General features: G+C 40.7%; 1 protein-coding gene across 6 annotated transcripts in view; it reads left to right on the forward strand.

Annotated features, from left to right (window-relative positions):
* LOC104589049 (protein ENHANCED DISEASE RESISTANCE 2-like) overlaps positions 1-26,523 on the forward strand; it is a 170,368-nt gene that overhangs the window by 69,305 nt on the left and 74,540 nt on the right. For all 6 annotated transcript variants that reach the window (XM_088893219.1, XM_088893220.1, XM_010247229.3 and 3 more), the window contains one exon: positions 5,747-5,818. In XM_088893219.1, the coding sequence (XP_088749345.1) occupies positions 5,747-5,818 (72 nt within the window). The remainder of the gene's footprint in view (positions 1-5,746; positions 5,819-26,523) is intronic.

The raw sequence follows: 26,523 nt of genomic DNA on the forward strand, positions 1-26,523 counted from the left end.
ATGTATTTCCGCTGACATATATAGATACCCTCTTTGGATCTTGCAACTTCAATCCCAAGAAAGTATCTCAGTTGGCCCAGGTCTTTGATCTCAAATTCAGCATCCAAGACCCCCTTTAGTCTTTTAATCTCTTCCTGATCATCCCCTGTAATTACCATATCATCCACATAGACAATAAGTGCTGTAAGTTTGCCATTTCTCTTCCTTATGAATAGGGTATGATCTGCCCCACTTTGAGTGTAACCCCCTTTCTTCATGGCCCCACATAGCTTCTCAAACCAAGCTCGAGGGGACTGCTTAAGGCCGTATAGGGCTTTTCTCAGTCTACATACCTTCTTGCCAAACCCATAACCTGGTGGAGGATCCATGAACACCTCTTCATGCAGGTCGCCATTCAAGAAAGCATTCTTCACGTCCAACTGATGTAGCTCCCATGAGAAATTTGCAGCTAATGATAATAGAACTCGGATTGTGTTGAGTTTTGCCACCGGAGCAAAGGTTTCTTTGTAGTCGATCCCTTCTTTTTGAGTAAACCCTTTTGCTACCAGTCTAGCCTTGTACCTTTCAATGGACCCGTCCTCCCTATGCTTCACAACGAACACCCACTTGCATCTAACAGTGCCTTTCCCTTCTGGTAGATCCACTAATTCCCAAGTCCCTGCTTTCATTAAGGCCTTCATTTCTTCGTCCATAGCCTCTTTCCATTTTGGGTCAAATACTGCCTCAGAATACCTGGTAGGAACATGCACAGAAGAGAGAGCAGACACAAAAGAACAATAACGAGGAGACAAATGTGAGTAAGACACAAAATCAGCAATAGGGTGTCTAATAGTACAAGAACGAGTAGACTTACGAAGGGCAATAGGAAGATCCATGTCAGAGGAACTGATAGGATTACCTTGAGTTTCTGAGACAGGTTGATCCGAGTCCAATTGGTTGTTCTCATGAGTTAGAGGGCCCTTCTTCCTTCTGTTGTAGGTGATTCTGATATCTCTTTGCAGCCTGCTGGAGTCTTCAGTAATATTTGCAACATCACTAGTAGTAGTTGGTACAATGGGAGCCTCACTAGATTCACCCGGGATACCACAACTAGGTGGATCAGGAGGAGAAGATGGAAGGCCTGAGGTAGAGAGAGGCACAAAGAATGGGGGAACAGAAGAATCTTCTTTCATCCCACTAGTCTCCCCCTGAAGAGGATTCTAGGAAGAATGAAAATAGGATTGAGACTCAAAGAATACCTCATCTTTTGTGACATATTTTTTCTTGGTGACTGGATCATAACACTTGTATCCCTTCTGAGTAGGGGAGTACCCCAAAAAGATTCCCTTTGTAGCCCTAGGATCCAATTTGGTCTTCTTTGGATCCTTGACATGTATAAAGCATACACAACCAAAGACTCTCGGTGAAAGAGAAAAGTCAGGAAGATTAGGGCAAAGAACAGAGAAAGGAGTTTTCATCCCCAATACCTTGGATGGCATTCGATTTATCATATATGATGCAGTAAGGATTGCTTGAGACCAATAGTTTTTTGGAACTTTGTGCTGAAATAGTAAGGCTCGAGCAGTCTCCAATAGGTGCCTATTCTTGCGCTCAGCAACCCCATTCTGTTGGGGGGTACTAGCACAAGATGACTGATGAATCATTCCAGCATCCTCCATAAACAGATTCAAGGACCTTTCAAAGTATTCTGCAGCATTATCTGACCTGAATTGTTTGATCTTCGTGCCAAATTGTGTTTCAATCATTTTGCAAAATGTCATGGTTACCCGCGGCACTTCTTCTCGTGCTTTTAATAAGTAGATCCATGTGCATCGAGAATAGTGATCAATAAAACTGATAAAGTATCGAAAGCCATCAACAGAAATAATGGGAGAGGGGCCCCAAACATCAGAGTGGACTAAGTCAAAAGGAGCTTGAATTTCATTACTCGAAGTTGAATAAACAGTTCTACATTGCTTTGATAGTTGACAGACTTCACAAACTAACTCTTGACTTGAAACTCCTTTGAATAATTCTGGAAACAACACTTCCAATGATGAAAACAGTAAATGACCTAGCCTAGCATGCCACAGATGTAACCTAGCTATTGACTCCACATTGGACTGACTACTAGTAGCAGATGTTTGTAAGGCCAAACTGATGTCTGCATCAAGGTAGTAGAGACCTCCACACTCATGACCGCTCCCAATCGTTCTCTTCATCAATCTGTCCTGAAAGACACAATGAGTAGGAAAAAAGGTTATGCTACAATTCAAATTTTTGGTAAGCTTTGAAACAGATAAGAGATTTGAAGAAAGATTGGGAACATGCAAGACAGATTTGAGTGAGAGGTCCTTGCTTAGGTCAACTACTCCTTTCCCAGAGATGGTAGAGAGAGAACCATCAGCAACCCTCATTTTATCTTGGCCAGACATTAAATGATAGGAAGAAAATAGAGAAGACATGTGTGTCATGTGGTCAGTTGCACCAGAATCAATAATCCAAGAGGCAGGATCAATAGTACTAGATGCACTAAAGGCAGAGACAATACCTGATCTGGCAAGGGAGGAGGATGGAAGAGAATTGGTCCTTAGACGGGCTAGGGCCCGGCTAAGTACCTCTACCTCATCGGCAGTAAAACCCAAGCACCCGGTTCCAGGGGAATTAGTAGTCTGTCCCATGGAAGAGGAAGTAACTGTGGATGAGTGTTTTGAACCATCATCACTTTGACCCGTAGCCAGATTCACACTTGCAGATTGACCCTTCTGATGCTTCTTATCTTTCCTCAATGCAGCTGGCATCAGATGCGGATGGAGAACCCAACAGATCTCTTTCACATGCCTTTCCCTTCCACAGTGGGTGCACTTCAGATGTCTCTTGTCAGAGTGCCTGTTTCCCCCTTGATTTGTAGAGATTAGGGCCGAATGTTCCACAGACTGTTGAGCTAATTTAGTTTGAGTATCAGCCTGCATCTCTTTTCTTCTCACCTCTTCATTCCTCACAAGGTAGTAAACATGATGTAAATCTGGCATTTCATCCCTTCCCAGAATTTGGGACCTTATGCTCTCATATATAGGATCTAGGCCAGCCAGAAACTTAAATGCTGTACCCTCTTCAACCTGTTTGTCATGCTTTTCCTTGTCTCTGGCATTCTCCCAATCAATAATAAGGTGGTGATCTAACTCTTCCCATAGTCCTTCTAGTGTAGCAAAACATGTTGCAACACTCATATCTCCTTGCCTCAAGGCAGCAATGTCTTGATTCAGTTTGTAAATTCTGGCATTATTCTTTTTCTGCCCATAGGTTTTAGAAACTTTTTCCCATATCTTGGCAGCCGTGGAGAAATGTTGAACAATCCTAGCTACTCTTGGAGTCATTGAGGCAAGTTGCCAGGACATAACTGTAGCATTCTCCTTGCGCCAAGCTGCATATTCAGCACTCCCCACTTCGGGTTCCTTCTTCTGCCCGTCCAAGTAACCAGTGAGTTCCCGGGATGTGATGAAAAGCATGGCTGAGACAGACCATTCTCTGAAGTAGTACTCATCCAACAACACACTTGTGATCTGTAGGCTGTGCAGATTTGGATTCTCCAAATTAGGAGATCTCCCACAAGCCCTAACATCTCTAGAAGACACTTCCCTGGATATGGAAGACATCTTCTCTTACTCGTAAATGTCAAGACTGTAAACACAATATATAGTGAACTGTTTCACACTTACAGAACTTGCTGCACTGTAAACTCAGTCCTGAGAACCCGACACAGATTTGAAACACCGAATACTACACTGCACACTGTGCCCTAATTACTGCTGTCACAGATTATAATCTGTTGTGCTACCTTCTGCTGTGTTCTAATCACTGCTGCCACAGCCTGCAACTTGCTGTGTTGGCTTCTACTGTGTGCTAAGCACTGCTATCGCAGGTTATAACCTCACCCACGAACAGTTCTAGGACTGCTGAGATTAGTCCTTCCGCCTAGATCTGTGTAGAACAGATCTATCTTAGCCGAATGGCTATAGCCTGCTGTACTGCGTCTATTAGGGCATCAGCCTCTGGGTCTAACTCCCCTTGGGCCCTACAACCAAGGGAAACCCTAGATGTAGGTCCAGCTGTGTTCTACGACCAACCCTAGGGTTTCTTTGCAACAACCAAAAAAAAAGTGAGAGAGTTAACTGCGAGTAGAAGAAGAGGCGGCTGCTGTAACCAGTCGAAAGATTAGCGCTCTGATACCATGTTTGCTGAAGTAGAGCTGTCGAATGAGAGGAGAAGTAGAAGAAGAAGAAGAAGATATGAGATGGGCGGTAGAATAGTTCTCAGCCAGCCCTAATCTATTATATATAAGAACATTACATAATGTTACATAAATAGACCAGAATGCCCCTGATTAGTGATGGGACACCTAGTAAAAAATAAACACTAAATAAGATTAGGCCCAGTAACTAAGGCCCAATAAATAATGACTTAAGACCCAACAAAGATAAACATACAAATTAAGACAGCCAAACCAACAATTTGGAAAGTGTTATCAGAGTTGTTTTAGGAGCTAGAATATGTGTTACTTATGGATTTGTCTTAGTTTTAAAGCAAATAGAAGTTTATTTGGTCAGTTTCTTAGTCCGAATTGGACTCTGTAATGGGACATCCGAATTTATAAGTTGAGTCTATAAATAGTCATTGTAGTTGAAATCAAGAAAGAGTTCATTTGAAGGGTTGCCTTGTCTAAGTTCCTAGCTATTTTTTACTCCTAGGTTCACCTATAAGTGTTACTCCTAGGTTCCATAGTTGTCAAGGCAATGCCTAGGCAGTGATCATGGAGGATTGCCTTGTCTAAGTTCCTAGCTATTTTTTACTTGGCACTATAAATATGTTTATATTCTTTTTTTTTAGATTATAATAATAAAATAGAAATTATTATGTTAAATATTCATTTTTTGGATTTATATACTGGTTTTTTATTATTTTCTTATTTGTTAGGGTTCAATCAACACACAAGTTGGTGTGCATGCTGTTTTGAATCCTTGAAGCCTTCAAAACCTGAACCAATAAGCAAAGAAGAACATAAAATTTTGTCCAATAAACACATTTTTCTTATTTTTTTGTTTCTGTTTTTCTTCTCCTGGATATGCCGACTTTCTATGTTTTAATTTGAAGTTTGTACTTTTTTATGTAGATTTTGATAATTACTAGTGAAAGATGATTGCTGGTTACTATGTTTTAATATGTTGATTTTATCAAGATGTTGGTTTTACAAAGAATAGTTTTCCATGCTAAATATCAACCATTACTCCTGACCTCTCTATCCAAGCCACACATATCTTTTCATGCTAGCAAAACTGTCTACCAAAGAATTAGCTGATCCAGAAATGACATACACCCTTTATTATACTAGTTGTTGAGCATATTTGTCACATGTAAACTAGTGTTTGACATTTTTCAGTTAGCCCAAATAATTAAACAAAAAATTAGAATCTAAATGTGCTAATATAATAGTGGAAAGAATGCAAAAGGAGAGCTAAAGTCTTAAAATGTACTTTTTACTTCTTATATGGTAAAAGGGTTCTGTTTATTCTACAGATTGGCAATATTTCATCCTAGTACATTGACTATTTGTACTATCAAACTAATGGTTCTGATTAATAAATTATAAATGACATGTTCAAGTTTTTCCCCCTTTTGAGATTTAGTTAAACAGCATATGGCCTACAAGAAGAATTAGACCATAATCCATACCAAAACCTTTACACCTTGTATGCATTTTTTGCTACAGCCATCTTACAAAGTCCAGCCATACACAATAAGCGGCCTCCAAGACCCGGCTATCGACGTGTCAGAATTAATCGTAAGATGTTCTCAAATTTAAGATCTTAATATTTTTCTGTGGTGTTGAGTACTTTCATCTTTCATATTTGGCATCATAACAGGTTTTGTTAAAGTGAGCATGTTCAAACTTTACAAATTTGATGATACCAAACATTATGCTATTAGCCTAGGAGATGATGTGCTTCCATCCTGTGATGATATCATGCAGTGCTGGTTATAATTTGTAATTAGATATGCATTTCTTACTTTTGTGATATTTTGGTTGCTATGGTTAACAGTGCTCCATGACCTTTGATTATATTTTTGGGTGGATAGATCCTTTGATCCACCCTTTCTCCTGTGAATGAGCACTTGTTAAACCCGTTCAGAAGGTCCACCATTGCAGAAAACAAACCATTTCGGGGATAAAAGGCAATTTGGCCACCATTGCAGAAGGTCCAAGTATTAATGCTTTCAAAGAACACTTCTATTAGAATAGTTAATGTTTAATGTAGTATTTGCCGCAACAGCACAGGTGTCTTTTTAAATTTTATCTTCTGTCGCCCTATTTATATTAATAAGAACTAGTGCTACCAGATTGATTATTGCTCTCTAATCTATCTCTTCTCTTCTCCTTGAAGACCCTAAGCTTGCATAGTGGGAATAGGATAACTCACTGGTAATGTCTTGGCTGGTCTGTTCAATGAAACCTCACATTGCTCATAACTACATGTTCCTCTTGACTACTAAAGATATTTCGAACAGGGTTATTGCCACTTACTCACAAGTTAACAGTATTGCTAGAGTATATCATCTTAGGAGAGAACCTTGTAATATGCATCAGGGGGAGAGAACAGTGGCATGTATTTCTCCTCTCTACAATCTCGTTGGGAAGAAATGGGCCATTTGAAAACTTTTGAGTGGAATGATCCTATAGATGTCGAGTAGTATAGCAAGTACATTGAGGAGAACAGGGTCTTTGACTTTTTGGCTGGCTTAAATCCAGAGTTTGATTTCACTAGGCAGCATATTTTGAGTGTAGGCATTGTCTCTCTGGCTACTGCATACTCTCTTGTGCAAGGGGAAGAAAGTAGAAGGGCAGCCATGGTGCAACCGTCTATGATTGAGCACTCTGTCTTAATGTCCTCTAAGCCTAGGCCAAGTGGCGGTAAGCATCCTACTACTAAGAAGTTTGATGATGCCATCTCTGAATATTGCAAGAAGCTGAGGCATACTAAGGAAAGATGTTGGTAACTCAATCCTCACCTTGAAACTGGACATGTTTAAAACTGGAAAGAAAGGCAGTGCTCATTTGGCCATAGTTGGTAACAAGGGTCAGTCTTCTGATGTGAGCACTCAATCTCATGACTCCTCTGACATGATGGATAAACTTCAGAGTCTTCTATTGCACTTGGAAAAGAGTGGGGCATCCTCCTCATCTGGTTCTAGTAATCCATCCAGTGCACATGCTAACACAGGTACTTCTCTTGCTTATTCTGTCATACAACCAGTTCGTACAAGAGAAGAGGACAAAGTTCTGGGGTATAAAACTAAATCTATCGGCTCCACCCCAAGAGTCTATAATTATAGATATTTACAAAGAAGTCCTTATAGGACTAAAGAAGAAAATAAATATTTACATAACAGCTCTCATAGAAAATAAACAAGAAGGAAAATACAATACAACAGGGAATACAAAGTATGATACACCAATGAGACTCTTCACACTCCCCCTCAAACTGATGCAAAGGCATTAGCATCAATTTGTTCACAAGGAATAAATGTCTAGATCTCGTCATGGCCTTGGTGAAGATATCATCAACCTACACATTAGAGGCAACATGAGGGAGAGAGATAGAGCCAACAAGAAACAAGTCTCTGATAAAGTGGAAATCCACCTCAATGTGCTTCGTCCTTTAATGAAGAAGACAAGGTTAGAAGCAATCTTTATAAAACTAGTGTTGTCTGCATACAAAGAGATAGGAGTAGAGGAGTGACCAAGTTCCCTAAATAGAGATTGAAACCAAACAATTTCACTGCATACAGATGACATTGCCTTGTACTCTACTTCCGTAGATGACTTGGAGATAGTTTATTGCTTCTTACATTTTCATGAGATAAGAGAATCACCCATGAAGACACACCACCTGGTAGTGAAATGGCATGTGCCAGGGCAGCCTGCCCAATCTGCATCAACATAGGCCCTCAATTGGATAGGGGAGGACGAAGAGAAGAATAGTCCCTGTGATAAAGTGCCCCGAACATAGCAAATATCTGAAAAGAAATAGAAAGTGCAGATAACTTGGCTACTCCCGAAAAGAAAGAGATATGCTCAAGGAAATTGTGTCTAGTGTGAGTCATAGCCTTGGTAAAGAGATCGGCCAACTAAAGATTGGATGACACATGAGGAAGAGATCAGCCAACAAGTGTGAGTCTTTCATGCCTTCATGAAAGACTGGATTTGAGGCAATCTTGATTGCACTCATGTTGTCAGCAAATAAAGGAATGGGAGTTGAGTGATCAATGGTCAAATCATGAAGATGGGCTTTAAGCCAGACAAGATCACTGCAAATAGAGGACATGGCACAATCTTCGGCTTCAATAGATGATTTGGAGATTGCCTGTTGCTTCTTACACTTCCAAGAGATGAGGGAATCACCTAAGCAAACACACCATCCAGTGGTTGATCGTCTGGTGTCAAGGCAACCGGCCCAATTAGCATCAGCATAAGTAGTCAACTTATGAGATGAGGAAGATGAGAAGAAAAGTCCATGAGACAAGGCTCCTCTAACATATCTAACAATCCAAAGGACAATAGGGAAATGAGGTTGCTGAGTTGATACAAATTGGCTGACTACCTGCACAACATAGGATATGTTTGGCCGAGTCATGGTGAGGTAAATAAGGCTTCCAACAAGCTAACGATATAATGTAGCATTAGGAAGGAGTTGTCCATCATCCTTATTGAGCCTTAGGTTGAGTTCCAATGGGGTATCAACTTGCTTCAAGTCAGAGAGATTGACCATCTTAATCAAGTCACTAGCATACTTGTGCTGATTAAAAAAAATATCCTCGATCACTTCGGGCGATCTCAAGACCAAGAAAGTAGATTACCAGACCAAGATCCTTCATTTTGAAGGATTGGTTGAGAAGTTGCTTCAATTGAGTGATCCCTTCCAAGTTATCGCCAAAAATAAGTATATCATCAACATCAAGGATTAAAGTACTGGTATCGAGTATCGCATCAAACAACTTGGATACGGATACAGATACGGATACACTTTGGAAACGCATGGATACACTAGGGAAATACATAAAAATTTCATAATACATTAATAATATTAAATTTAAGGTCAAATAACCATAAATAATGCATAAATACATAGAAAATGTATATTTTAATGGTGTATATGAAGAAATATATTACAATTAATATAATATGATGCATATATATCATACAATTTTGTTGATACTGTATCAATCAAGAGTCCAAAATGCAAAGCATATTTTCCTATTATATTTCAATTATTATATCAATTATTTTCGATTTTACTATTTTTACTTTTTTACATTAACAAAGAGGTCAACCAAATATTAAATTCTCTATGTAAATTAAAATATCCATTAATAATTTATAAAATGTACATTCTCAACTTAAAATATATCAAATCTATTAAAATTTCTAAGATACATATCATATGCAAATTCATAATTTTTAACTTTTAAAATGATTATTCCATTATTATATTTTTATTCCTATAATTTTCTAATTAAAAATCTTGCTTTTTTGGTATAAATGTAGATTAGTAGATTTGATAGATTCAATTTAAGATTATATTCTTGAATATTTTGTAAAGAATGTTTTTTTTTTCTAAATAATAAATATGGTTTTGTGTAATATATATCATGTGCAAATTTATAAATTTTAAGTACTAAAATAATTATTCTCTTATTAATATTATACTTTTATAATTTTTTTGAGATTCAAATAATATTTTGATATAAATGTGGATTTGATATATTATTTATTTCTACTATTTATAAAATACTGATTTTAAGTATTACTTTTTAAATTTTTAGTTGGAGTTAACCGTAATATGTATTATTTATTTGAATCGCAATTAAGTAATAAAGAAATAAAATCTGTATTCATTTGAAGCGCATGCACATTCGTGTCTCGTAGGTAGCGTATCGTTCTATATCGGTCCGTATCAATATATATCGGCCGATACAGTGCGATAAGGATCGATACACACCTGTATCGACCTAATACGCATGACTGGCAGGATACATCTCCAGTCGTAGCGTATCCCATGCCGGACACTAATGATACAGATATGATACACCCCGTATCAGATGTATCGTATCGATATTTCAATCCTTGGTCAACATACACTAACAGAAGAGTCACTCCCTGGGGACGTTTGAGAATAAAAAGGGAATAACATGAGGAGCTCTGCTGAAATCCTGCTTGAATAATAACCCCTCTGAATTTCTCAAACCAAGCTTGTGGGGCTTATTTGAGCCCAGGCAAAGACTTCTTAAGTCTACAGACTAAAGTAGGATCATCACAGTAGCCTGGAGGAGGTTTTATATATACCAACTCACGGAGATGCCCATGAAGAAAGACATTCTTTACATCCATTTGATGAAGAGTCCATTGCTTAATAGCAATGATGGCAAGAATAAGCTGAACATTAGTCATCTTAGCCACCAGTGCAAATGTCTCTTCATAGTCAATGCCATGTTCCTGTTTGTACCCTTGAGCATCCAAGTGATCTTTATATCTATCCAAACTGTCATCAGAATTCAGCTTGACTGAGTACACCCAATGACTACCAATAGTGGAGGCATCTGCTGGAGCAGAAACAAGCTCCCAAGTACCATTTTCCAATAGGGCCTGAATTTCCAAGTCAATTGCAGCTTTCCAATACCCAATGTCTCTTCATAGTCAATGCCATGTTCCTGTTTGTACCCTTGAGCAACCAAGTGGGCTTTATATCTATCCAAACTGCCATCAGAATTCAGCTTGAGTACAACCAATGACTACCAATAGTGGAGGCATCTCCTGGAGCAGAAACAAGCTCCCAAGTACCATTTTCCAATAGGGCCTGAATTTCCAAGTCCATTGTAGCTTTCCAATACCCAATTGCTGCATCTTGTTGGTAAGACTTTGGGATATTTATGGAAGACAAAGTAGCAAAGAGGGACCTATGGATAGTAGAAAATCCATAGCAGTCAAGAGGACAGGAAGTTCTGGAAGAACATCATAAAGGAGTGGGAGTAGTAAGTGAAGGATCACTTACATGAAATAGATGTGGGTGGAACAAGGTTTAAGGATGATAGAGGAGCAGGCATTGGAGTCGATGAAGGAGGTGGAAGCATAGGCATTGGTGTAGCTGGATACATCCTGAGATAGAGTTGAAGAGGCAAGACTGGAGACTCAAAATCACTTGTAGGAGCAAAGTTATGCAGAACAGAAAAAGATGGTGTAGGTAATTTAACATGTTCAAAGAAGAACAGATTCTCAAGAAAGATAACATTTTGAGATATATGAAGATGACGAACTTTAGGATCATAACAAAAAAGGCCTTTATGTTCTAAATTGTATCCCATTAAGGCACACATAGATGATTGGGCAGTGGGCTTAATGTGTTTATGGGGAGGGAGATGCACAAAACAAATGTAACCAAAGACATGAAGTGTAAAGTAGTTTGGGGAACAATGAAAGAGACAATAAAATGGTGATTGATTACCAATGACTAAAGATGGAATAATGTTAATGAGATACACAACAATGCTGGCCGCCTCCACCCAAAAGGTAACAGGAACATGGGAGTCAAGCAGAAGGGATCTCACCATACTCAAGATGTGTCGGTTATTGCATTCAATAACTCCATTTTGTTAAGGAGTTACTAGGCAAGACCTTGGGATAGATTACCCTGTTTCTTTAAATAGATTTGAAACTCTCCATTTTCGCCATCAAAATATTCTCCCCTTGAGTTAGAATGTAGAATACGAGTGGTGGCATTATGCTAGGTCTTTACCATGGTGTGAAAGTTTTGAAAGGTAAAAAGAACTTTTGATTTCTTTCGGAGAAAGTAAACCCAGGTATATCTAGTGCAATCATCAATAAATAAAACAAAATATTTGTATCCAAGTCTAGATATAACATGAGACAACCGAACACCACTATGTATTTATTGAAAAGGAACAATAGCATGCACAGAAGAAGATGGAAAAGGTAAAATATGACTTTTACTAAGACCACAAGTTATGCAAGACTAGTCAATATTCTTAGAAACAGAAATAATAATAGTTAAGGAACTAGAAGAAAATAAGTGATCCAAGTTCTTAGCATGTGTGTGGCCTAAACATCTATGCCATAAATGCCACACATTATTACAATGAGAATGTAAAACATCACTAGTAGTGGAAAGATGACAAGAAGCCAGAGACGAAGATCTCTTCTCAAGCTCAAGAACAAACAGCCTCCCAAGCCTATGCCCTGATGTAATATTAGGTATATGCCGCAAGGGGCACTTTAGTCTTTTCTCCTTTCTTTTAAGTTGTATGGTTGCCCTAGTATATATAATAAAAAAGGCTGGCACCACTAGCATCATCTTGAGTCTCTCTCATTCTCTTTCTCTCTTCTCCTCTTCTCCTCTTCTCTCTTCCTCTTCTCTTCTCTTTGCCCACTGTTCTATTGATTAAAACATGGTATCAGAACAGGACAGTGCTCTGTAAATCATCTCCTTCTATTCGAAACTCTTCCCTGCTCCTCTAGACTGAGAATGGGAGAGACAAGTGCAAACTCCATCTAAAGACTGTTCGCTCCAGTTCCTGCCCCTGTTTCTTGGACTGCAACTGATTCATACGGCACCCAGAGACCAGTGGATGACTGATTGAGTCTTCTTAAGAGGTCGGCATTCTCTTTCTGTGGTTTTCTGTTTGTTCCTGAGTTGGAAACTATAGAGACTCCTGGACTGAATACAAACAAAGTTAAAATCAACTTTTTTTTAGTTCTTGGCTGGTTAAGTTGTTCTGCTTGATCGAATTGTATAAAGGGAGTTTGTCCCTCTTTGTGGGTGTGAAGACCCAATAATCTTCATGTTTGAGGAACCTAGGTAGGTCATAAGTGACCTGGTTCGACTGACAGAGTGCAGCAGCCTTTTTTTTAATGTGTTCTATAGTTCATATTGCCTTAAGAAGGGGCCTATCAGATCTGTGAGTATCTGTGACAGCAAGGCCAATGCTCTGATTTAGCAGTTCTTTGTGTTAGCCTAGTTGGGTGAGGACTGTAATAAGCTTGTGTCTGCTGCCTACATTCGGCTCCCATGAATTCTGAAGATTCTGCAACTTCGGAAACCACCTCACATCAAGGAGGGATTTCTGGTGGTTATGAGACCCTTCACTTTCCTATCACCATTACCCCCTTGGAAGGCAGAAATTATTTAGCTTGGTCCAAGGAGATGCGACTGTACATTACTGCCAGGGGTAAGGCCGGATATATAACTGAGAAGACAAAGGAACCTAAGGCTGGAACTGCTGATTATGATAAGTGGGACCAGGAAAATTGCATGATAATGTCTTGGCTTGACCTCAATGCTGCCATTGATCAAGTAAAATTTCATGTGGGCTGAGACAGCAAAGGAAATTTGGGATCAAGCCAAGGCAACATACTCAGAACAGAGACACTATGCACGGATTTATCAACTACAGGCAGAATCTTCAACATGCAAGCAGGGTGAGAGGAGTTTATCAGCCTACTACTCTGCTCTCACATCTGTTTGGAAGGAATTGGACTACTAACAAACCATTGAATGGGAGAGTGAGAAAGATGCCAAGGCCTACAAACAGTTGGTCTCCCAGCAATGGGTGTTTGCTTTCCTTCTTGGCCTTAACCCCATCTATCAGCCTATCCGAGTACAGATTTTGGTTAGCAAGGATCTCCCGTCTGTCCAAGAGGTGTATGCTTTAGTTCAGTATGAGGAAAGTAGGAGGTCTGCTATGAATCCTCCTGAAGGGGAGACCATAGCTTTAACCGTGCGAAGTAACACCAATTCAGCAAGAAAGGGGGAAAATCAGAAAAAAGTGGATGATAAGGATAAATTGTGGTGTACTCACTGCCAAAAGTCTTAGACACACCTGTGAGACATGTTGGGAACTGCATGGAAAACCAAAATGGGCACAGGAACTCAACAAGAAATCAGCACAAGAACAAAACAAGAAGCCAACCCAAAAGATGTTCACCTCAGCCAACCTCACCTCACATGAGTTTCAGGATTGTCCCTCTAGTTCTGATCCCAAGGAGGATATTATCAGCTCCTTCTGTGACCATTTGGAGTAGTATGGTAGGGCTATCAAACAAGCAAATTCCAGATCCACACCTTCTGAAGGGATGAGAGATCCATCGTATGGACGCCCAAATCTTGCGGAATAAAGGGGCGAATTTCAAAAATTTTTCTCTCCCTTTCAACTGGGAATCACATTCCCTATTTAGAAAATCATATTTTCAAGGATCAATCTTGAACCATAAACTGAACCAGATCTGAACCAAAAGGAGTAGGAGAAGATTATACCTGATACGGAGAAAAAGTATCTCCCAACGAAGGTGTTCATGCCCAAGGAAGGATCCAAAGACTGCTCCCATTGAAGATGGCGCAGTGCAGGATGGAGCAGAATCAGCAATATTCTTCTCCAAGAATTCTGTCCTTCGCAAGAAACAGTAGGATGGCACGTGAGCACAGCTTCCTATCAATTCTTTCTCAAAGAACTGATGTCAAGATCGAATCTTGACTTTTCCCACAACTGGAGATCGAACTGGATGTCTGGCGACTGCAGGAAGGAGGCGGCAAGAAAGATCTTTGCAGGGATTGCAGAAATCTTTTTTCTGTGATTTCAGCTCTTAAGAGAATGTGATTATCTGATTCCTCTAAAGGCTGCCGCCCCTCCTTTTGTAATCCTAAAAGATCAGCTCCTAATCCAATTAGGAGTTGCTGATCCAAATCATATTTGGATCAGACCTCTTGTTAGGTGATAAGGATAAACCCTTATCTTATCTGCAAATTAGATCAGCCTTCTCCTAATCTCATTAGGAGGTTTCTAGATCTGAATCATATTCAGATCTGGACTCTCTGAGTGGATAAGGTTAAGACCCTATCCTATCTGCTAATCCATCTCAGAATTTACCCATATTTAACTTATTAAATAAGTCCAGATCGAAATGGGCTTTAGGCCCATTAAGCTTATGTGCTCACTTAACCTTCCTAACTGCTGCCCAGTTGGGCTTCCTTGTATGGTGTGGGACCCAAGCATTGATCTACACATCAGCCCCCTGAAACCCATCAAATGGGCTCTATGGGCCCAACACTTACCCTAAGTGGTCCCTGGGCCAAGCCACCTTGTAACACCCAGGGACTGTGGGCAGATGCAAGATTAGCCCATCAGGTTATCCTCAATGGTCTTACACTTAACCTCTCAGCCCATAATGATCAAACACTGCCCGACAAGAGAGGACCTCTCCCTCGGCTGCAAGGAACAGTGTTGCACTCTCTACTTATATGGACCCCGGGAATTAAAACCTTTTTGCAAACCTTTTAGAAACCATAATATATATATTCTTTTATATCTCATATAAAATATACTTTGCAAAACAAATCTCAACGATTGAAATCGGCTGTCGGCGGTCTTGGTTTCCATCAGTGAGAGTGCATCCCCGATCATTACCTTTGTTCGACAAAGGGGCTGATCCTGTCACTATGATCACCCACTCAGATGAATTCTCAGACTATCCCAACATACCTAGGTTTTGACCCCCGCTAAGGATCTCACCGATTGGTACATCAAAGACAGCCCAATCCGACACCTAGTGCAGTATCATAATCGAGTCTAGGGGTCGGGTGTAACTTTCCAATTTTGCCCATCAATCTCCAAGGTCCAGGGCAATGCTGGAAATCTGGTACAGTTCAAAGATTCAATTAATCCTACACTGTATGTGCCTGGGGTCTCACCCTGGCAGCTGAGACAGGCCACCCCAACCGACTTGGTGGCACAACAGTGTCAGCCTTATCAGGATAGGTCTCCCCAGACCGACCCACTGGCTGTGAACATTCTAAACTAACACGAGTCTCATTAAGTGTCCAGTTTAAGGGTATTACACAGAAACATACCAAGGGAACATGAATCAAATATGCACTTTTATTCATTTACAATAAACTCATAAAGTACATCATTCTGATTGAAGCTAAGGGCATACAAAACTGTCCAACACCTTCTACCTCCTTTGCCTCTTCCTCAGGTAACTTAGCCTTTGCTTTTCATGTGTCTACTGATACCCCAAAGTCCCCGTGGATTATTGACTCCGGTGCCTCCATCCATATGACTGGTAAGTCAACTTTGTTTTAGTCATATACCCTTCCATAGTTTTCAAGGCGCTCAGGCAAGGCTAGGCGATGAAATCAGAAAATAGTAGGCCTATGTGTTTCTACCCTTCATGAGCTAGTTACTTGGTTTTATACATTAACCTACAAACCTCTAAACTAAATTTTCTACTTATGATTCTTGTAGTTGTGCTTAAAGTATGCAACACAAAATATTAGAAATAGAAATTCGGACTTAAAAGAAGAACTGAAGAGGACGTAGCCCCTGTGTTTGACCAAGAAAAGAAAAAGAACTTAAGGAGAAAACAGGGAGGTAGAGCCCTGTTTTAGACCAAAAAAGGAAAAAAGAACAAGGGGCTCCACTGCTGTTTTAGACCAAGAAAAACAAGGGAAACACTAAATAAAAGAAGAAAATGAAAGGAAGGGGGCAGAGCCCCTGTTTCAGATCACCAGTGAAGAAGAAAAAATGATGAAGAAACTCAAAGAAATGAAGAAGAAAAGGGGGCGGAACCCCTGTTCCAGATTACCATCAAGGAGGACAAAAGTGCAGGTAAAAGGGTGAAAAGTTTGCAGGAAAATGAAGAAGAAACGAAGGGGGCAGAGCCCCTGTTTGTTTCCAAAAAAAAATATGCAAAAACGTATGGAAAAGACAAAAAAAAAAGGAAGAACCAACAAAAAGGAAGAAAAAAAGGCTGAAAACTGAGAAGAAGAAGATGATTCATTTGACTACCTGGCATATTCAAAGTTGTTTAGACTTTTAGTTGGTTATGCAGCATTGCAACAACAGTTGGAGTTGGACTGTGTGTGAAACATACCTGACTGGACAGCTCTCCCTCTTCTATTCAGTTCTGCCATGAAAATAAAACCCTAAAAAGACAGCACTCTTCTAATAAAAAGAGTGATAATGTGTGATAGGTTCTATTGTAATAACAAAAACTAACCAATAAAAACTATTTGCAGCAAAAGAAAAGTAAAAAACAATATAAAAATATTAAAGGATCAATGTATTAATGTGTCTTGCATCTAGTCTAGGCGTGCACCTTGGAGTTAAGCGCCTGCCTAGTCGTCTAGGTGTGCGCCTTATACAAACTTTGCATGGCGTCTGGGCGAGGCGAAGTTTGAAAGCTGCCTAGTCGCCTAGGCATTGCCTTGACAACTATGTACCCTTCTCTCTAGAAAAGATAAAGTGAGGCTAGCTGATTGATCCTTCTCCTTCATTGCTGGTCGAGGATCTATATCTTTACCTTTTGGTCTCTCATTATCAAATGTTTTTCATGTTCCAAAAATGCCCATTAATTTATTATCCATTAGTAGTATTACACATGCCTTGAACTACTCAGTAACTTTCCTTCCCGATTCTTGTGTTTTCCAGGATTTGGCTTCCGGGAGGACGATTGGTAGAGGGAGATGGCCTCTATGTGCTAGAGAATAAAGTTGGTCTTGTAGTCTCAGAGTCTTCGAGTCAATCTTGTAATAGTCAAGTTTTTTTGTGGCACCATTGTTTGGGTCATATGTATTTTAAGTCTTTGAAGTACTTATTTCTAGAGTTATTTAAGTTTGTTTTTGTTAATGATTTTCAATGTCAAGTGTGTCAACTAACCAAGCTGTTAGCATAGGGGTATTTCTGTCTTTATACTTATATTAAGGTTGCTGATCTGTAATATTATGTTAGAACCAGTGCTCCTTACTTAAATAAGGGCACATATGTCTTTTCCATTATTTTAATAATAAAAGCACATGTCTAGCCGAATGGGAGTTAGGTTTTTTGACTTCCAGTTTGAACCAGACTTTCTCCTTTTCTCTCTCTCTTTCTTCCACCTTTCTACCTCTCTCTACATGACTGATCTCAGACAAATAGAACTACAAGGCAGGCTGAATCATAACATGGTATTAGAGCAACTCGAATCTGCCTAGATTTCTATTCTCTGCGCATCCAATCTAGGGTTTCTCTTGATTTTCCTGCATTCAACTGGAGATAAGGGAAAGGGCTGAAAAGGAGTGATCACCCTCTCCCCTTGGAGGATTCTATGCCTCCAGTCGTGTCTTGTGGTGGTTGGTTGCTGTGGTTTCTAAGAAGCCCTCCCCTAATCGATGAAGAGAAGAGGGCCGATCTGTGTGGTGCAGTGGCTGTCTTGTGTGGACTGATTTTCTGCTCGTGTGGTTGTTCCTTCAGTGATAAGGTAAGAGATTTCTATGCATGATTTCTGTTATGGATCAAATAGGAAGTATGTTTCAGATCATATGCTGGGGTTTCAGACAGTAGCGTGCTAGGATTTATGCTGTTTTTGTGTATTTCGAAGGAAGAGTTGTGATCATATAGTGGTGAGATTTCAGGTAGCCGTAGGAGTAGGGTTTGTGGTGTAAAGAGTACATTATTCAGCAACAACAAGTGCTGAATCAGTGTGACGAGTGTGATCTAGTCGTGTGCAGTGTGCAGAATTCAGTGATAACAAAATTCAGCAAGTGTGCAGAATCGGTGATAACAAAATGAGAGATAACAGTGATTGTAAACCTAATGTGATGGTGCCTACAGGCTACCTGAATGTTCAAATGACCTCCATTAAACTAAATGGAGAGAATTATGTGCCTTGGGCTAAATCCGTCGAAGTCTTTCTGAAAGCAAAGAAGAAGGTAAAACACATAAGAGAGGAGAAACCCTCCACTGACTCTCACGAGTATGAAGACTAGGAGCAAGAGGATGCTCAGATCATCACATTGGTTATGGAATAGTATGGAACCCAGGATTAGTGTAAATTTCATGTTTCTTGACACTGCCAAAGATGTGTGGGACCATGCGAAGAAATTGTATTCGGGTCAGAACAATACAACTAGAGTGTATCAGTTGTACCAGGAGTACTTTAATCTGCAACAGGGTAATCAGAGTCTTAAAGAGTACTATGCCAGTATGAGAAACATACGTAATGAGTTGAATGCCTATCACCCTCTCACTTCTGATGTCAAAATTCAGCAACAACAGAGAGAACAGCTTGATGTGACTCGATTTTTGGTGGGACTGAAATCTGAATATGAACCAGTACGGGCTCAGATACTAGGAGGATCAGCTCTCCCTTCTTTAGAAGAGGTATTTTCTAGACTCCGGAGGACTTCTATCGGATCTACTGAGAACTCTAATATCTCAGATAGATCTGCCTTTGCTGTGTCGAGAGGCCGTGGTGCTAGAGGTGGAGCTCGGTGAGCTCAGTCTGGCCGTGGTGGTAGTAGTGGTTCGGTGTATGGTCGAAGTGGCAATGGTGGGCCTAGTTATAATCATGGTGGTGGTCGTACTAGGGGCAGAGATTTAGGGGGAGCCCGTGGTAGAGGACGTGGCTTAGGCCCGAGGAGGTGCACTCATTGTGGTATGGATGGACATACCATTAACTATTGTTATGATCTACATGGTCCACCCTCAACCTGGGCCAATCGTGTTGTGACTAGTGACACCAGTTCCAGCTTTAGACAAGAGAATCGTTCATCTGATCAGATACCTCCTACATCCACAGATGGTCCCGTGAAGGAGATGGTAAGTGTTCCCCGTGATGAATATGAGAGGTTTATCCAATCCACATCACAGCAGAACACGACTACTTTCGCTCACTCAGGTATGGCTTGTTTGGCATCCACACCCAATCCCTAGATCATTGACTCTGGAGCCTCCGATCACATGACTGGAACTCTAGGTGTGTTTTCTTCCCTATCTCATTGCTCAACATCACAATCTGCCACCCTTGCTAATGGTTCCACATCCTCAATTTGTGGTGTTGGTAATGTTGACCTAGACCCTGTATCCCTATCCTCAGTTTTGTATGTTCCTAAATTGCCTTTTAATCTTATGTCTGTTAGTAAGCTCACCAAATCACTTAATTGCTCCATTACTTTTTATCCTTCTATGTGTGTTTTTCAGGATCTCAAGATGGGGATGAAGATTGGTGGAGGGCATGAAGCTGGTGGACTGTATTACCTTGATAGTGGTGAAAAAACTTCAACAGCTCTCCAGTCATCTCTTTCTCCTCTCCAGTGGCACTGTCGATTTGGTCATCCGTCGCTAAAATTTTTAAAGTCTTTGGTTCCGTCTTTGAGTCAACTTTCTGTTTTGGATTGTGAGTCGTGTCAGTTTGGGAAACACCATCGTGTTCCCTTTAGTTCTAGGATTGATAACCGTGAGTCAAGTTTTTTTTCTTTGTTTCACTCCGATGTTTGGGGTCCTTATAAAGTGATGTCATATAATGGATATAGATATTTTGTCATTTTTGTAGATGATTTTTCAAGGATGGCGTGGCTCTATCTAATGAAAGAAATAAGTGAATTGTTTACCATTTTTCAGAAATTTTATGTTGAGATTCGTAATCAATTTGGTATTCACATTAAAGTTTTCCGTTCTGATAATGGCCATGAATATTTATCCTCATCATTTCAAGAATACCTGGACCAACACGGCATTATACATCAGACCTCATGTACCTACACCCCACAACAAAATGGGGTGACTGAGAGAAAGAATCGCCATCTCTTGGAAACAGCACGATCCCTCATGCATCACATGAATGTTCCCAAACCCTTTTGGAGTGATGCGGTGCTTACCTCTTTCTTTCTGACTAATCGGATGCCCACGTCCATCCTTGATGGTCATTCTCCGTTTACGATCTTGTTTCCCGCCTTGTCTCCGTTTCCTCTTACTCCTAGGGTATTTGGGGTGTTTGCTTCGTCCATAATCTGGGTCCCGAGAACGACAAGTTCGATGCCCGTTCTCTCAAGTGCATCTTCCTTGGCTATTCTCGAACCCAGAAAGGGTATAAGTGTTACCATCCTAGTTCTCAACGGTCCTTTGTGTGTGCTGATGTCACCTTCTTTGAGTTTACTCCGTTTTTTTTGGGGTCCGATGATGCTTCTTTCTCCTCGTCACCTCCTCCTCTTCCACTTCTCGTTGCCGACCCTCTTTCCCTTGTTCCAGCCATGACCAAATCCTTGCCTCCAGTGCCACCACCTGTTGAACGCCCACCTCTCCGTCACGTGTATACACATCGCCCACGCGTACCAGCTACTACTCCTCCGACTACATCACCGTCGACAGATCCGGCACCAGACCCGAACCCAGCATCTGATCTTGATCTTCCCATTGCCTTGAGGAAAGGTAAACGCACTTGCACCCTTCATCCTATTTCTAATTATGTTTCACTTACTCACCTTTCCGCCTCCCATCGCCAGTTTGTCACCTTGTTATCATCAGTTGTTGTCCCTAAGGATGTCCAGGAAGCCCTTGCCTCTCCTGGGTGTTGTCGTGCGATGGAAGAAGAACTTTCAGCCCTTCATCATAATCATACTTGGGACCTCACCGTTCTTCCTCCTGGGAAGCAAGTTGTTGGTTGTAAATGGGTTTATACAGTTAAGTATCTGCCTGATGGTAGTATTGAACGCCTGAAAGCGCAATTGGTTGCAAAAGGGTACTCCCAAACCTATGGTATTGACTACACAGAGACCTTCTCACCAATTGCTAAGATAGGGTCAGTTCGTGTTGTGATCTCTCTTGCAGCTATGTATGATTGGCCGCTATATCAGCTTGATATCAAGAATGCCTTTTTGCATGGTGATTTACTCGAGGAGGTCTACATGGAGCAACCTCCAGGGTTTGTTGCTCAGGGGGAGGATGGTAAGGTGCGCAGACTAAGGAAGGCTATATATGGGCTTAAACAGTCTCCTCGAGCATGGTTTGGTAGGTTCAGTGAGGTGGTAAAGAAGTTTGGTATGAAACAGTGCCAAGTTGATCATTCTGTATTCAGTCATGACTCTCCGGGAGGAAAAATACTGTTGGTGGTGTATGTAGATGATATTGTTATTACCGGGAATGATAACATGGGTATTGACAGGCTGAAGAGTTATCTACAGGATCATTTTCAGACAAAGGATCTTGGTAAACTGAAATATTTCTTGGGGATAGAGGTAGCGAGATCTAAGTATGGTATTAATCTGTGCCAGAGGAAATATGTGCTTGATTTGCTGGAAGAAACAGGCTTGTTGGGTGCTAAACCAACTGAAACACCTATGGACACAAATACTAGGCTAAGCAGTGATATGGGTGAAGTGTTTGAAGACCCTGGCAGATACCGACGACTTGTAGGTAAACTGAACTACCTAACCATTACTAGGCCAGACATCTCATTTGCGGTTAGTGTGGTAAGTCAGTTCATGCAGAAACCTCTGATTCCTCATTGGAATGCAGTTTTGAGAATTGTGAGGTATTTAAAAGGGGCTCCGGGTCGCAGTTTGATATACAAAAGTGGCGGAAAACTTGAAATAAAAGGGTATTCTAATGCTGACTGGGCCGGTTCTATGTCTGATAGGCGGTCTACCACAGGCTATTGCACTTTCCTGGGGGGTAACCTGGTGACATGGAAAAGTAAGAAGCAGACAGTCGTGGCAAGAAGTAGTGCAGAAGCAGAATATAGGGCTATGGCGCATACTGCTTGTGAATTAGTGTGGCTAAGGAACCTTCTACAGGAAGTAGGGTACAACACCAATACTCCAATAAAGCTCTATTGTGGCAATCAGGCTGCAGTTCATATTTCTTCTAATCCGGTGTTTCATGAAAGAACCAAGCACATTGAGGTTGACTGTCACTTTGTGAGGGAGAAAGTGCTGAGTGGAGAGCTAGACACTGCATACGTTAATACAGGAAACCAGTGGGCAGACTTATTTACAAAAGGGTTGAGTCGGGGAAGAGTGGACTACATATGTAACAAGCTGGGATTATATGATATATACTCACCAGCTTGATGGGGAGTGTTAGCGTAAGGGTATTTCTGTCTTTATACTTATATTAAGGTTGTTGATCTATAATATTATGTTAGAACCAGTGCTCCTTACTTAAATAAGGGCACATATGTCTTTTCCATTATTTTAATAATAAAAGCACATGTCTGGCTGAATGGGAGTTAGGTTTTTTGACTTCCAGTTCGAACCAGACTTTCTCCTTTTCTCTCTCTCTTTCTTCCACCTTTCTACCTCTCTCTACGTGACTGATCTCAGACAGATAGAACTCCAAGGCAGGCCGAATCACAACACAAGCATTGTAGAACTTCATTTCCTTTACGTAATAAAATATCGAATTTTCCTTTCCACGTTGTGTTCTCTGATGTTTGGGAACCTGTGAATATTCCAACTGAGAATGGCTACAAATATTTTATCTCTTTTATTGATGACTTTTCTCGATTCACTTGGGTGTACCCTATGCACTCATGAGAAGAAGTTCCTAAGCTTGTGAAAGATTTCCAACGAATGGTCTACACCTAATTTTAGACAGAGATTCAAGTCTTTCAATCAGACCATGCCAAGGAGTACTTTCATGGTGACCTCTCCAACTTCTTTACTTCCTGTGGATCTATTCACAGGAGCTCTTGTGCAAGAACTCCCCAACAAAATGGGGTTGCAGAGAGAAAAAGCTGCCATATCTTAGAAGTTGTTCAAGGACTCTTGTTGTAGGTGCAAGTTCCAAAAAGATTTTGGCTGGATGTTGTTATGACTGCCACATATATTATCAACAGGATGCCCTCTCGGTTGTTAGAATATAGGTCCCCTCACCAACTCCTCTTCCCCAAGGCTCTAATGTTTCCCATACCCATGCGTGATTTTGGGTGCTAGTGCTTCGTTCATGATCTCTCCCCTACTCGGGGTAAACTTGATCCTAAGGCTATTATGTGTGTTTTTTCTTGGATATCCCTTTTCTCAAAAGGGTTATCGCTGTTTTGATCCGGTCTCAAGGAAATATTTGGTCTCAATGGATGTCTCGTTCTATGAAAATGTTCCCTATTTTTTTGTTTCCCCTCAAGGGGAGAATCTTGGTGAGGAGAAACAGAAACAAACTCAAGTCTCGTTGCCTTCCCCACCTGACCCTCCTCCATTTTGTGTCTTTCGGAGACAACATTACAGAAGTCAAGGCCAGCAAAGTTCAATAGCCAAGGGACAGGTTGAAACTACGCAACCAATTCCATCGAACTGCCAGGAGCCGAATCAATGTCCTCACCTAGGTACTATTATCCCTGTTGAAACTCCTGAACCCATTGACATTGACACTTCAAATTGTGATCTAGACCTTCCTATTGCAAAAATGAAGGGGGTTAGATCATGCACCACACACCACCCCATGGCTCAATTCTTATCCTATGAAAATGTCTCATCTTCATTTGTTGCTTTCCTATCTGAAATTGATAATGTCCCAGTCCCTAAAAGTGTCACAGGTGCTCTCCATTCTCCTAAGTGGGCAGAGGCTATGAAGGAAGAAATCAATGCCCTACACAAAAATGGCACATGGGAGTTGGACCTTCCCATGGGAAAGGAACCTGTAGGGTGCAAATGTGTGTTCTCTGTAAAACATAGGGCAAACAACACAATTGAGAGATACAAGGCTAGATTTGTTGCAAAGGGTTTTACGTTGACTATGCAGAGACTTTTGTGCCTGTGGAAAAAATGAATTCTATCTGGGTTCTTATCTCTTTGGTAGCAAACCTTGACTGGGAGCTTCATTAACTAGACATTAAAAATGCCTTCTTGAATGGGGATATGGAGGAGGAAGTATACATGACTCAACCTCCTGATTTTTGTGCTAAGGGTAAAGAACAGAAAGTGTGCAAATTGAAGAAGCCCTTATACGGCCTAAAACAATCACCAAGGGCTTGGTTTAGCAGATTTCACCAGGCAGTTCAACAGATGGGGTTCAGGCAATGCCACTCTGATCACACACTTTTTGTAAAGAAGGAACAAGAGAAAACAACAACTCCGATTGTTTATGTGGATGATATTGTCATTACCGGTGACTAGGTCTCAGAGATACAAAGGTTAAAAAGGTTCCTAGCTACACAATTTGAGGTGAAGGATCTAGGTCCACTGCGTTACTTCCTTGGAATTGAAGTGGCCCGCTCCAATAGGGCATCTTCATCTCTCAAAGGAAGTACACCCTAGATCTCTTGAAAGATACAAGAAAACTTGGGGCCAAATCTGTTGACACTCCTATAGATGTGAATCATAAACTTAGGGACTGTGGTGGTGAGCTTTTGGAGGATCCAAAGCAGTACCAAAGACTTGTGGGAAGACTGCTCTATTTATCCATGACTAGGCCTGACATAGCATATGCTATGGGGGTTCTCACAGTTTATGCATGCTCCTAAGGTAGCACATCTAGAAGCGGTAGATAGGGTATTGAGATATCTAAAGAAATTCCCAGGGACAGGCCTATTGTTCAAGAAGCATGGTCATATGAGAATTGAGGTTTACACTGATGCTGACTGGGCTAGCTCCGTAGATGACTAGAAATCCACCAATGGTTACTACACCTTTGTAGGGGAAATCTTGTTACTTGGAGGAGTAAGAAACAGAGTGGTTGCCCGGTCCAGTGCAGAGGCATAGGGCCATGTCACATGGAGTTGCAGAACTACTGTGGATCAAGAACCTTTTAAGTGAATTGGGTTTCCAAGCTAAAGATCCTATGTCACTCTATTGTGATAACAAAGCAACTATCAACATTGTTGCAAATCCAGTACTCCATGATAGAACCAAACATATTGAAATTGACAAGAATTTTATCAGAGAGAAGCTTGAGAAAAGAGAAGTTTGCACCCCTTACATCAGCTCAGAGGAACAACTTGCAGATGTCTTTACTAAGGGATTGAATTCCTTGCAGCATTATGATCTATGTGACAATTTAGGGATGATTGACATCTATGCCTCAACTTGAGGGGGAGTGATGTAATATTAGGTGTATGCCGCAAGGGGCACTTTAGTCTTTTCTCCTTTCTTTTAAGTTTTATGGTCGCCCTAGTATATATAATAAAAAAGGCTGGTGCCGCCAGCATCATCTTGAGTCTCTCTCATTCTCTTTCTCTCTTCTCCTCTTCTCTCTTCCTCTTCTCTTCTCTTCGCCCACTGTTCTATTGATTAAAACACACCCCTTCCCCTTCACTTTCCCAGTGCATTGATCCTGTATAACACAACCATCATAAGAAAACAAAACCAAGTTACCATCATCAACAAGTTGACCCACATAAATAAGGTTGGTAGTTAATTAAGGAATAAAGAATGTTTTTGGGAGGTGGAAGGAAGATGATTGAGAAGTAGAAAGAAATTAATCATCACAACCAACAATTTTTAACGACTCGCCAATCACCACTAGCAGTAATAATCTCGTCATTAGAAGAGTAGGGTTTAGGATTCTAACCAAAGGAGGCCCAATCATATGATTTGAGGCCCCTAAATCTATCTTGAAAGTATGGCTGGCCAAAAATAAGAGGAAGAGAAGAGAAGAGAAGAGAAGAGGAGAAGAGGAGAAGAAGAGAAGAGAAGAGAGGAGGGAAGAAAGAAGGGTTTTGCAATGCAACAG

The sequence above is a fragment of the Nelumbo nucifera genome, chromosome 8, assembly GCF_055504915.1.
Source record: "Nelumbo nucifera cultivar China Antique chromosome 8, China Antique-T2T, whole genome shotgun sequence".
In the NCBI taxonomy this organism is placed as follows: Eukaryota; Viridiplantae; Streptophyta; class Magnoliopsida; order Proteales; family Nelumbonaceae; genus Nelumbo; species Nelumbo nucifera.